This window comes from Argopecten irradians, chromosome 4 (assembly GCF_041381155.1).
Source record: "Argopecten irradians isolate NY chromosome 4, Ai_NY, whole genome shotgun sequence".
NCBI classification, from domain to species: Eukaryota; Metazoa; Mollusca; class Bivalvia; order Pectinida; family Pectinidae; genus Argopecten; species Argopecten irradians.
The window spans coordinates 26,229,285-26,243,002 of NC_091137.1; the positions used below are offsets into that span (position 1 = coordinate 26,229,285).

General features: G+C 36.5%; 1 protein-coding gene across 9 annotated transcripts in view; it reads left to right on the forward strand.

Annotated features, from left to right (window-relative positions):
* LOC138321113 (retinoic acid receptor RXR-like) overlaps positions 1-13,718 on the forward strand; it is a 47,475-nt gene that overhangs the window by 20,996 nt on the left and 12,761 nt on the right. For 4 of the 9 annotated variants that reach the window (XM_069264548.1, XM_069264547.1, XM_069264551.1 and 1 more), the window contains exons 2-3: positions 12,764-13,172; positions 13,523-13,680. In XM_069264548.1, coding sequence (XP_069120649.1) covers positions 12,764-13,172; positions 13,523-13,680 — 567 coding nt within the window. Of the gene's footprint in view, positions 1-6,560; positions 6,643-10,754; positions 11,036-12,763; positions 13,173-13,522; positions 13,681-13,718 lie in introns of those variants that run through there. The other 5 variants (XM_069264550.1, XM_069264552.1, XM_069264556.1 and 2 more) reach the window with 4 other exon arrangements.

Here is a 13,718-nt window from a genome sequence, read left to right on the forward strand (position 1 = left end):
CAAAGCGCATATCAAATTGATACATATGAATCTAATAATTTGTATATCAGTCATATTTTGTGAATATCTTGGATAATAAGCAAGATTCAGATGAAAACTTGAAGTTTTTGCTAGGAACTCGCATCAAGCTGTATGTAAGTGTCACAATTGTATGATAAATAGGAGTACTTTGCGTAAAATCACGATCTTAATACAAGGTAGGATATCTAATTAATACTTGAGCTGAATATCGGTCTGTAACACCATGCGCAATGTATTTAAACTCTAAAAGTTTGAACCTACCTGCTCGGTACTCGTACATCGAAGCGATACCGGAAACGGATCAAAACATCGTTGCCGTACTAGCCAGCATGCTACATAATACCTACTAGCCAGCATGCTATAAGGGAGGGAATACCTACTAGCCAGCATGCTATAAGGGAGGGAATACCTACTAGCCAGCATGTTATAGGAAATGATACATAAAACTCGACATACTGTCTCATTAAAGGAAGGGGATATACCTACAAGCCTTTTTTAATATCAAGCTAATATATTTTTGTATATTAAGTGTACATCTTTATTGTGGAACTAGAAAATTGTATTTCATCCAATTTTAGTTTATTTAAGATACGTTTCCACATTATGTAAATTTCAATTAGCGTCAGTCAGCAAATCATTGTTTTGTCATCAGAAGATAATAAATTATGTTTTTAGAGGAGGAAATATCATGTTGGAATTCGTGTATCGCTGCTACCTATGGTGTCGGTCTTTAGGTATAGGCTTGGAATAGCTTGTGTGTCGCAGTTCCTTTTCATAAAAAATACGCTTCGAATTCGCGATGGCATTTTTCTTCTTAAAAATGTTATCAACGTTATAAATCGCTAATTTTATGAGAAATGAGAGTCGCCAAGGTAATAAATCAAAAATTTCAAATATCCCATGATAATGAAATTTGAATATTTCATGAGAATAATCCCCACATCATACGATATGACATCATATGTTAATTTTAAATCGGGCCCCCAACACCGTCGCTGTATGGGTCGGAGTATAAACAGCCATCTTAATGTTTTTTTATGAGTTGTGACATGATAAGAGAACTCGTATCTTCTGGATATTGGACAAGTGCAGACGCACTGCTTATTAGTTGTGCAACTGCCGTGTATATGTGCATGGCTGTGCATATCGACATGCCATACTCCAGTATTACATGTAGCTGTTATTGTTTGTTACTCATGTCAAAGTTTATCATTACAGGGGCATGACCAATATCTCAGATTAATATTGATGTAATTCACTCTCACACCTGTCGCGCGCATGCGACGTGTTTAATCAGTGAATAGTTAAAATCAATAGTCCTGTGTATATCGATGTATGAGATATAATTTACTAACACTTCTTTTTTTCACTTGTATTTGTGTGGCTTGTTTTCCTAGTAAAGTTTCAATGTGCTCTTTTTCATATTTCCAATCGTTAAGCTGAACTAATCCATATAATATTTCCGAAAGTGTTGCGTATTGATAAAATAATTCAATATATTCCTGTCACCGGACTCAACACTAAAACAAAACAACACACACTAAGCAAAGAGAAGTGTGATAATCGCTTGTATGACCTTAGAGGGAGGTAGTGACTGTTAATTAATTACGAATAGTAAATGTACTGGGTGGTATGCTAAGTAATTAACACTTCTGGGCCCAGTTTCACGAACATTTTTTAAATTAAAGGAATCCCTTAACTTAAAATTCTTCCCATTGGAAAGCATTACAGATTTTAAGGAAGGCTTTTTAACTTATGAGTAAGATTTTTTCCTTAACTTCTGTACTACTTTTCTATGGGGAAAGATTAAGGAATTCCTTAAGTTGAGGAATGGTGATAAAACTGGGTCCAGTATATTGAGGATCAAGCGTCTCCCTTAATATTAAAACTGTAATTCCCAAAAGTAAAGTATATGTTTACTTATACTTGGTAGTTTGAATTGCTTCTTTGCGGATTACGATAAACAGAATACATTCACCACACAGTATAGTAACACGAAAAACATCACACCACATATATTATATTTTGTTGTTGCGTAATTCCAACAATCCTTTGTTCTAAATAATGAACCTATTTTTCTTTCATACCTACACGTGTAATACTGGCTGGTCCAGGGCAATACACTCATGTCGCCTGAGGCCACATATGAAAGAGTCTTATAGTACTTTGCCATGTGTACTGTAAAAGGCGTCCTGTAAGACAAGTATGAAATGTAAACAAAATTAAGAGTGATGAGGCAACTATGAATGTGATACGAGAGGATGAGAAAATGTAAAAGGAGCGGATCGACGTGACTTTAGACTGGTCACCAGTCTCCAGAATGTTAAAAACGTCACTAAAATTGGCTTGATAATTTTAAGCAGTTTCAATTATGGGAAGATAATCTAGTACTATGATTCTACTGAGAAAATTGTAGAGTCTGGTGGTCAGTCTAATGTGACTTGTGCATAGTTTAAATAGGCCTCTGTCACACTCAGCTGGCGGAACAGATGTCTTTGGCTCAGTCGGCAGAGTCCAAGATTTATAACTGATTCGTCATCTATGTCCTTGGTAGAGTCATAGGTTTTTTTCCACGTCGGTGGTCCGGGTTCGATTACTGGTGGGGGCACTGGTCAAGATTGTGGATTTTTCCTATTTTTTCAACAACAACAAGAAATTACACAAATACAGTGTGTCGAGAAAAATTAAAGAGATCTGAAAAGGATATAATGTATATTAGGGGTATAGAAAGTGGTAAGACAATGAGAACGCGATAATTTAAGGAGATATGAGATAAATAAAAAGATGTGTGACAAATAAGGAGCGGTGAAAAACGTAGAAAGACATCAAAGGTGGCAAGTCAATAGAGGTGAGACTTTATCGTAGAGTGTGGAGGGACTAGTAGAGGATTGTAAGACAAGAAGCAAATTGTGAAACAAGTAGAGAGTTGCGAGACAAGTAGCGAATGGTGCGACTAGTAGAGATTGGTGAGACTAGTAGAGAATGGTGAGACAGGTAGAGTGTGGTTAGGCTAGAAGAGAGTGGTGCGGCTAGTAGAAAATGGTGAGACTAGTAAAAAATGGTGAGACAAGTAGAGAGTGATGAGACAGGTAGAGTGTGGTGAGACTAGTAGAGAGTGGTGAAAAAAGTAGAGAGTGCATGGTGAGGCTAGTAGAGAGTGGTGAGGCTAGTAGAGATTGATGAGACTAGTAGAGAGTGGTGATACAAGTTAAAATTGGTGAGACAAGTAGAGAATAGTGCGGCTAGTAGAGAATGGCGAGACTAGAAGAGATTGGTGAGGCAAATACAGATTGGTAGGGCTAGTAGAGAGTGGCGAGACAAGTAGAGGAAAGTGGGACCAGTAGAGAATGGCGAGACTAGTAGAGATTGGTGAGGCAAATAGAGATTGGTAGGGCTAGTAGAGAGTGGCGAGACAAGTAGAGGAAAGTGGGACCAGTAGAGAATGGCGAGACTAGTAGAGATTGATGAGACTAGTAGAGATAGGTGAGCCTAGTAGAGAGTGGTGAGAGAAAAGTAGAGAGTGGTGAGGCTAGTAGAGAGTGTTGAGACAGGTAGAGAAAAGTGCGACTAGTAGAGATAGGTCAGACTAGTAGATATTGGTGAGGCTAATAGAGATCGGTAATGCTAGTAGAGAGTGGCGAGACAAGTAGATGATACTGGGACTAGTAGAGAATGGCGAGACTAGTAGAGATTGGTGAGACTAGTAGAGAGAGTTGTGAGGCAAGTAGAGAGTGAGGCTAGTAGAGATTGGTGGGGCTAGTAGAGAATGGCACATGAGACAAGTAGAGATTGGTGAGGCTAGTAGAGAATGGTGAGCCTAGTAGAGAATGGTGAGCCTAGTAGAGAATGGTGAGCGTAGTAGAGATTGGTGAGACTAGTAAAGAATGGTGAGCCTGGTAGAGATTGGTGAGACTGGTAGAGAATGGTGATCCTAGTAGAGAATTGTGTGTCTAGTAGAGAATGGTGAGCGTAGTAGAAATTGGCGAGACTATAGAGATTGGTGAGACTAGTAGAGATTGGTGAGGCTAGGAGAGATTAGTGAAGCTATTAGAGATTGGTGAGGCTAGCAGAGAATGGTGAGTCTAGTAGAGTTTGTTGAGACTAGTAGAGAATGGTACATGAGACAAGTAGAGATTGGTGAGGCTAATAGATATCGGTGATGCTAGTAGAGATTGGTGAGGCTAGTAGAGAATGGTACATGAGACAAGTAGAGATCGGTGAGGCTAGTAGAGAATGGTGAGTCTAGTAGAGATTGGGGACTAGTAGTAGAGAATGGCACATGAGACAAGTAGAGATTGGTGAGGCTAGTAGAGAATGGTGAGGCTAGTAGAGATTGGTGAGGCTAGTAGAGAATGGTGAGGCTAGTAGAGATTGGTAGAGATATTGGTGAGGCTAGTGAGAGTGGTTTGACTAGTAGAGAATGGTACATGAGGGTAGAGATTGGTGAGGCTAGTAGAGATTGGTGAGGCTAGTAGAGATTGGTGTGTGTCTAGTAGAGAATGGTGAGCGTAGTAGAAATTGGCGAGACTAGTAGAAATTGGCGAGACTAGTAGAGATTGGTGAGGCTAGTAGAGATTGGTGAGGCTAGTAGAGATTGGTGAGGCTAGTAGAGATTGTGAAGCTAGTGAGAGTGGTGGATCAAGTGGCAACGAAGTAAATGTTAGTTGAGTGCGGAGTGGTGAGAAAATAGGCTTTAATATGACGAGTGGCTTCAAGTAGAGAGATTTGTATTTCATATGCTTGTAGCAGGCAGTGTCCTTGTGGCAACACGTGAGGCGAGAACAACTGCGAAGATATAAATCATCAAGTTAATTAGGTATATCCTTTATTTAATTCCCTTTTTTGTGAAATTGTTAAAAACTTTCGTAACGATGACCTATTAGACGAGAAACAAATTGTGTCAAGCTTCATATAGATCATGCCTATATCCGTTTTTCTGTCTACGTATATGTGTTTTAGTTGTGCTCTCTGCGGTATATGTATCTCTGAATGGTTTGGCACCTGTTGGTTAGTGAGCTCACATTGCTGGTGTTGTGTATCCCATCGATTTCGAGATATAAAAACGACGTAGATAGTGTGGGATTTACATTAGATTACAGCCACTTTGCGGTGATTGTGACGTCATATTTGAACGTGATTATTGTTACGTCATGATAACCCAATCACCTTCTGGTGGGACTATTTGACAGTAAATCGTACTTTACCCGCGTCGTCTTATATTAGTATCTGGAAACCCTTATATTACATGTGATCTGACATACTTATATTTGAATGAATACACACACGAAGAGTTAAAGATGCTCCACCGCTGAAAAATGGTATTTTTTCATTATCAAAAACAGAAGCAGACGATTTAGTATTTTTCTTCAGTTACAAAAGTTACTTACTTCACACCATTATCACCATTGAAAAGATTTAGCTTCTAATTTTACCGTAAGTTAAAAATGTGAAAAATAATTAATTGCATCCCGAAAAAAATCCATAGCATTCTATATGAAAAATATGAAAAATAATTAATTGCATCCCGAAAAAAATTCCATAGCATTCTATATGAAATGAAGTACTGATTGCGCATGTATCAAAGGCGAAACAAATTATTTTATATTTTTTGTATTAATTAAGCATATATATACATGATTAAACACCAATTACTGTTCAAATGATGAATATTTGAATATCATTTATGCTCTGTCGGCGGTGGAGCATCTTTTAAATATGGAAATACTTAGTATTTATTCCAACAAATACTTTAACCAAAAATTCTTGATAATCTATTTTCCAATCATGCATGCTTTACACGTGTAAATAGTATCTCTTCCGTTCTACGGTGCACGCCCTTACGCTTGCCTTAAAACATAAATGTGCATTTATCATCTTAAAAAAAAACTTTTTCAATAACCGAGTAAGTATACCATGATCTGCTATTCATCGGACGCCGTGGTCCCGACTTTAATTAAATTACAAAATAAAACAGAGAGTTTATAAATTCTAGTGATTTAAAATGGAAAGATAATGTTCATATTATATGATAAACAATCCTCTTTATGTTTATGCAACCTCGATACTCCAGTGGCTACTATCACTGTTATATAACGACAGTGATAGTAACCCTCGCAGTGTCGAGGGTGATTAGTTGTTATTTCTTACACTTTACTTTAAATAAAAGAGAGTTCTTTTTGGTTGAATTCAGTTACAAAGGTTATTAAAAACATACTAGAAACCATCTGTCCATTACATAGATCCGAGTTATCGTAACTTGATCAGTCAGAAACCAATCATCCATGGTCTAGAGCTACTTTATCGCAACTGGATTAGTCAGAAAGCGTTGACCGTCCTTTTTCGCAGCGAGAAATTAGTGTGGAAAAATGTCATTGATAATAAGACTTTTTAAACTGGATATCAATTTGACGATTGTTATGAACCTGTAACGGTGCGATATGTATGCAATAACTATGCAGAACGAGAATTTCTCTCGTGTAATAGGGTTCAGTTAACTTTCCATAGCAAGCTTTTAACAATGTTATGCTGAGATAAACAGCTAAGAATAGACTTCACCAAGGCAGTGGTGGTACACACTCATAACTAACTCGTCATCAAGGAAGGGTGCACAATTGGAGGCAGGTAAAAAAGGGTTCGCACTATCGGTATTGGTTAATTACGATTTTTTTATAATCAGTAACTTCCATGCTTATGTGTACCTTACAGCGATTCAACGATTTTATTTTTTTACACCCAGACACATTATAATGTGTAATGTGAGGGATAAAACAAATACAGATATATAGGCATGACAGGATGGACAAGTATATGTACATAACATTAAGACATTATTATACAGCAATTACTCTCAACATTTGTACATTTCACATGTATGAAACACAAAGTATAAATATTTAATTCATGGTTCAATAAGAAAGAAAAACTAAATGATAAATGTAGAATATTTTGATTTCATAATAGCATCATTATTACGATAATAGTAGAGGATTAAGTTTTTTTAAGAAAAAGGGAGAGTCCATTTAGGACACTCTTATTACAAACTGATATCAAACCTTTCATCTTATTATCATTTGGGTTAATTCGGAAGTAGTTTGGAATATACTTTCTTTGCAAATTTTGGACAACAGCATTATTACAAACAAACAAATAATGAAACTCATTTCCAACATGTTCCAAGCACATATTACAAAGTCTATCTTCTTTTGGAATATTTCGCCATCTGCCTGTTTTACACAAGGTTGTTTTTAATTACAGCGTATATGATAGGGAATAGACTGGTCATCTGTCTCGGGAATATTGAAAACGTCACTATTTGGCTTGATGATCTGCGTCACAATAGAGTTCCCTGCTCGGTGTTGAAGCCATTGGATGCCATGCGAACTATATATGTGATACACAAAGATATTTAATTAAATCCTCTTCGTGTAAATACACCATTATTTCCCGTATTTACTGGTGTATTCGGGGTAATTAGCCTGGGGTATTTAAATTCAATGGTGAACAGGTATAGATACATAGACCTGTGTTATATGTATACATGATACATATAATAAATAGATGTCCATCACCTGTTAAAAATAATCAATAGAAATCGCCTACAGGTTACTGACCTTCGAGTTTATGTCGTAATCACCTTTGAATAGGTAAGTGACCTGTGTTTTATCCTTGTACCGGTTTGCATGTTTGAATTCCACCTTCAGGAGTTTACTTATATATCAGGGGTGTCATTGAACTCTAGAATTGGTAGCTTTCCAATACACACATGGGTCAATAGACGATCCACTATAATGTGTTCACTTTACCATTTCCTGCGCGGCGTTTTATTGTGTTTCTATACTTAATTATTGAATATATATAGTTTTTTATGTGTACAGTGGGTATGGTGGGTGTGTTGAGAATATTTTCACTGTCCTAGAAAAGTAGTATTTACATGTATTGACCCAGTCGACGCGGCCAGCGCGGCCTGTAAATGACCTTAACATGCCCCATCCGTGTTTATATTAGTTTGGATGGATTGCACGTCATCCATAGCCATGGAAACCGCATCAGCAACAGGTTTCCTTTATCATGTGCCAACGAACTTTATCAATAGTCCAGCAGCGGTCAGTTTTGACTGGTCATCGTACTTTGCTTGACCACTCATATATGCATGACGGCAAAATCGATGGGCTATCCCACAAAACGTGTGCAAATTTACTATAGGGATTTGGTCATTTGAGGTTAAAGTCACGTGACCCGGTTGAATGACCTCCTTCCAGTTCTGATCACAAGCACGGAGTATTTAGTTATAATATTTCACGTTTACTGAAGCAATATTGAAAGTTCAGGATATGCAAGTACACCATTCTTCTCCGCAGCGGTGGTAAGAGTGTTTTTTTCTCTCAATTTTTTAGTGTTATTTTTATTTTTCAGAAATATACGACAAATTCCGGTATTGTAATCAGATAAAACTTATTTTGTGAAATTTAATTGAGGAAAATATATTTTGTACTCTATTTATTACTATACTGTTTACCTCTTGCTAATTGTTCGTCTATGACTTTACATGACTTTGAGCTTAAGTTGTATTTGGACCAGTTCTCTTCCGTCTTACATGCTAAGGGGAGGTAGAACAAACAGTTACGAGTAAAAGTCATAACTTTGTCATGAATCCGGATATTTATAAAAAAAAAGTGATAATTTAAAGAAACAATGTTTAAAGGCGGACGATATCTGTTAAAATTTAACATTTGATATAAGTTTATTGACCGACCCATATTACATTTACATGTATGTAAATCTGGATGAAGTGGAATTTTTTCTATCAAGGACATGGGTAATTGCATTGGTTATGCATGTGTGTTGGTTTTACCGATTTCTATATATTGAAATAATGCTATACAGTGTCCCACATAGAGGTGACCACAAAAAGAAGGCCGAAGGTCATTCTCGCGTGAACCTGCTGTATTTAATTAGTCGAACTTTGACCCAGAGACGTCGGGGTCACGGAATTTTATCTCCTTATATATATATCATGATCAGACGACTTAATGTATGTAAATATATAATAATGACTGGATCATGAATATCGTAATATGTAGCGACAATAAATTAATATGTACAAGATCGAAAAACTAGCACCTCTATTGGGCATGTTGTTTAGACAACAGACATTAAAGTCGTGACTTGTGCAGGGTGTGCGTATGTTGCACACATATATATATATATATATATATATATATATATTACTTTTGTAATATAATTCAATCGAAATCTTAACTCCATGAAATGTCGTCTGTGTGTAGATGTCATGGTGTAGTTAATTTTTAATGTTGTAATATTTTATATTCTCATTAAACTTATCGATATGATTTGTACACTGCCCGATTTTTCACCGATTCTTGCATAAGATGCAGCCGACATGACGTCCTTTACTTGTCGGAAGCCGACTCTATGTCAGAATGTCCTAGTCTGATGTTAGGGTCAGAGGAAACTCGGTCACACTGATGTGTATGGTTACTATGGTAGTACAGCAGTTGTTTTATGGATATATCGGTAGTGATTTATTTCCTGCTAACGAACAATTCAATCTTATAATTGATGTGAAGATAAATCACCAAACTTTATGACAATTTAAGTTCCATCTGTTGTTTAAACACTATAATTGCATTAGAAATCGAGACACTCGATCTGATTAACATAATAAATATCATGTAGACTAGTCCACACCTATATACCACTTACAACATCGTCAAAAAGTAACAGGATACAAATCAATTTATAAGGTAACTCGGTACACATTCCAGGATAATACTATGCCTGTCAAAATTAGGTAGGTGTGGAAATTAACAAAAATGATGATAAAAAGAAACATAATCGATTGTAAAGTTGACGACGATTTCGATGATGATATATTATCATGATGATGATGAAAGTATGATGCTTATGATGATCGGTGTTAGATACCTTATGTATTATAAATGCAATTGGCATATAGAATAATGTAATTATGTAGTTATGTAGATTAACACCGTTGTAAGCGCTAATGCCAGTAAAAAGTTATTTTCAATAGATATAGAAATTAGATCTCTATAATTTATTAATTAGATACAGTCATTTGGAAAAAATCTAGTAGGTTCACAAGTAAAATAAATGAATTATTATGATGATCGAGTCATGTTATTTATAATGTTATTACGCTAGTTTAGTAAAATAATAAATATTTCCAACACGTGACCTAGGCCTCTTCACGTGTATCTACTATTAGACGACGTCATCGACCGTTTAAGTTAACCTTTGTAATATTGCCTAATAGCTTGCCGTATAAAAATAATTTTACTACATATATGCAGCTTCTAAGATTTTCTTAATTCTCAAAAACATAAACACAATAGTCAGGTTAATATTGATAACTTAATAGGTCTTAATAGTTAGACCTAAAGTTATATTTAGAGAGCTCCAGGCCTACATGTACACTGTACATGTGTAGTCGTAACGTTAGGTCTAGACGTAGTCGGCTGTATGCTTACATATCTAGGCAGGATTCCTGAATAGTTTAATAGTCAGGTATTTCAATTATCGGATGCTACTTTATTTCTGAATGGCTACAAAGACAGTTTCGTTGAGAGGCAAGAACGAACGAACGATCACTGAACCCAACCTTCATCATAGGCCTATGTGTCACCTCACTTCAACCTTGAACTCTGCCCTAGTTTACCTCATATCTAGTAGACGTTTCAGAATTAGTGTAACAAATGTGCTTTCTGCCAGCAGTCATGTTCTGAAATTCGTCTCTCATGCGCTAATTATACTTCTGTTACACAAATATACAGTAGAAGAAACGTCAGTAACAGTAAATATTAGAGTACAAGTTCGATATTGGAAGAGCTTTCCGCGGCGTGATTTGGCTAGTGGGAACAAGGTAAAGTAGGGCAGATATTTGAAGCCATAAATTGATTGCAGCAAAATTCATGCTAACATCCATCTTGGGCCATAACAACTGGTTATAAAACCAGTATGGACCATTCAGAGATGGGTAAGTACTCATTTTTCAATGTATGTTTGATCCGATTCCTAAAATTGTGCTACGTGTCGTGCTTATACGTTTAAACGGTGGTGTGTATTGTGGTGTAAATAGTGTCCGCCATTTTGAGTCACGAAGGTTGTAAGCACTCGGCAATAACCAAGGGTTCACCCCGAACAAGTTACATGTACTTATACGAGGGGATTTTGTGCGATAGCTTAATTGATGGCTGCCGCTGTCGTGTTTACAAACAAACGACGATGAACGTTATTGAAAAGACAAATAAGATTACAATGAATTAGACACTTTTTGCTCTTAATTTGAACTTTTGAACTTCCGACCACACAAATATCTTACGTAATGTGCTTCCTAGTCTGCTTGGACTACCAGGATAGTTGAAGGACGTAATGTGGCACCGTGACTATTTTGCTATACATGTTGAATATAAATATTAGAAGCAACAATCTATGCTTGCTTATATTAGGGGCTATTTTGATATTTCCCTTGTAATTTGACTAGGCCTAACGTTAAAATTAACCTTATTCGCCCAACCCGTCTTACTACACGCTTTGAAGACGCCGACATTTTTCTATCATTGTGCCAAGTCATGATCATTTCGTGTTCTAATATTTGACCGCTCAGCACTCCTCGTCAACACTGTCCTGACCTCTTAGAGAATAGGCCCAGTGCTGACAACAATTAACATGAGACCAATGGAGATATTAAAATAAAATCATATTATGAAGATGATTATAATATCCTACCAATTTATCAAATTCATATTATGATTAAAAACAAATGTCATATGACTAAGACGACCAGTTATAACTTAAATAGTAATGTTTGGGCCTGTTATTTTCAAACTTGATGATTTTTTTAATAAAAAAAAATGATGTCAAACCTACTTCAGGCCTCAAATTTATATTGTATGTCACAGCAAGTGCCCTTAAAATTAAACTTTCTAGAAAAATATCAATATTCAAATCATAGATTTGTTATTTAAATAATTTCATTTAATGATCAATATAATGATGATGTGAGATGTACGTGTACACATTTTACAATTATTATGCCAAAGCTCGGCATACAGGGAGTGGGACGACTGGTTTGCCCGTTGTCAGTATAATGTGACCGGGTGGGGTGTGTTGCTTGGTGTCTTCGGCGGCATGCTTTGAACAGTGATATAGCACTATAAAAAGGGCAACAGTTCCACTATACAAGAAGACACTACAGGAACATACCGCAGTCTCCTAAAACATGCACCTCGCACTTCACACACGCTACGTATACACACTGCATACATTGGAGGCCGTCCTTACATGACCCTGACTGTTAATAGGACGTTAAAATAATCAAACAAACAGATAAACAAACCTTGATGAAAACCACTTGCTAAAAAAGTTTTAAAGCGAATATTTTTAAAGCCGCTTATGGCTGAGCCAGGCGAGTTTATTAAGATAGGTGCGTGTTGGACCCATCTCCATTTGATAGGGCTTTTTCTATGGGCTTTTTGGGGTTGATATATAAGAGGCCCAATGGAAAATATTTAAGATTTATGCCAAATTTCCCCAAAATAAAGTTTTCTCCTGGAAATGTCCTTCCCAATTTGCCAATTAATTTCTTTCCCAAAATAAGGTAAAAAGGCCCCTTCAATTCCTATGCCAATAACTTAGACTTGTTGAGTCTTGCATACTATTTCACGCCTAATTATTGTTATAATGGTTTCTTTATTTCTTTCAGATTCCCTTGACAGTAGTGTCAGCAGTGCTTCTGGTTGTATATCATCAGGATCTGGCGGTATGATGTCGTCAAATTTATCCATGAATTCCATGTCGGTGAATTCCCCGCCGGACATCAAACCGGACCTGTCCCAGTTAAATATGGCATCTCCACCTGGGTCTTACTTTAGTTATAGCTCAGGCATGCAGTCAATGTCATCTTCATCACAACCCTCCCCACCATTGATGCACTCACCAGGAATGCATTCTCCTTCATCCTCAGTTACCTCCCCTTCGATGATGTCGTTGGGATCCCCAGGGTCGGTGTCTTCACCTCCCAATCCACACATGCCACACACAACGCTCAGTAGCAAACACATTTGTGCAATATGTGGAGACCGGGCGTCAGGAAAACATTACGGTGTTTACAGGTAAATTGACTTTATTAAAGCACTGATTGATTATACTTATACTGACGATGAAGTTATAAGAATAAATTAATGTTGATAGATAGTAAATAACTTGTTTAAACATATCAATATAAAAGATGTGTAATCTTGTGTTTTATTGAATTGATATGTAACGTATCAAGTCAGAGACTGTCATTCTGTGAATATCTGCTTGATAAATATTAGTATTTCAATTTGATTTTATCTTGAGTTAGTGATCTTTTGTTCAAATCTGGGTTGATAACTTGTGTTTGTATATATAGAAAATATAGCTTGAAAACATTTTTAAGTTTAGGTACGTAGCTATTATTTGTTGACATTTCTGGTTGCAGTTGTGAGGGATGTAAAGGTTTCTTCAAAAGAACAGTGCGGAAGGATCTAACATACGCTTGCAGAGACGACCGGAATTGTGTAATAGATAAACGTCAAAGGAACAGATGTCAGTACTGCCGATATATGAAATGTCTGGCAATGGGCATGAAACGAGAAGGTATAATAAATGTTTCATATTGTATGATTTACTGCTTG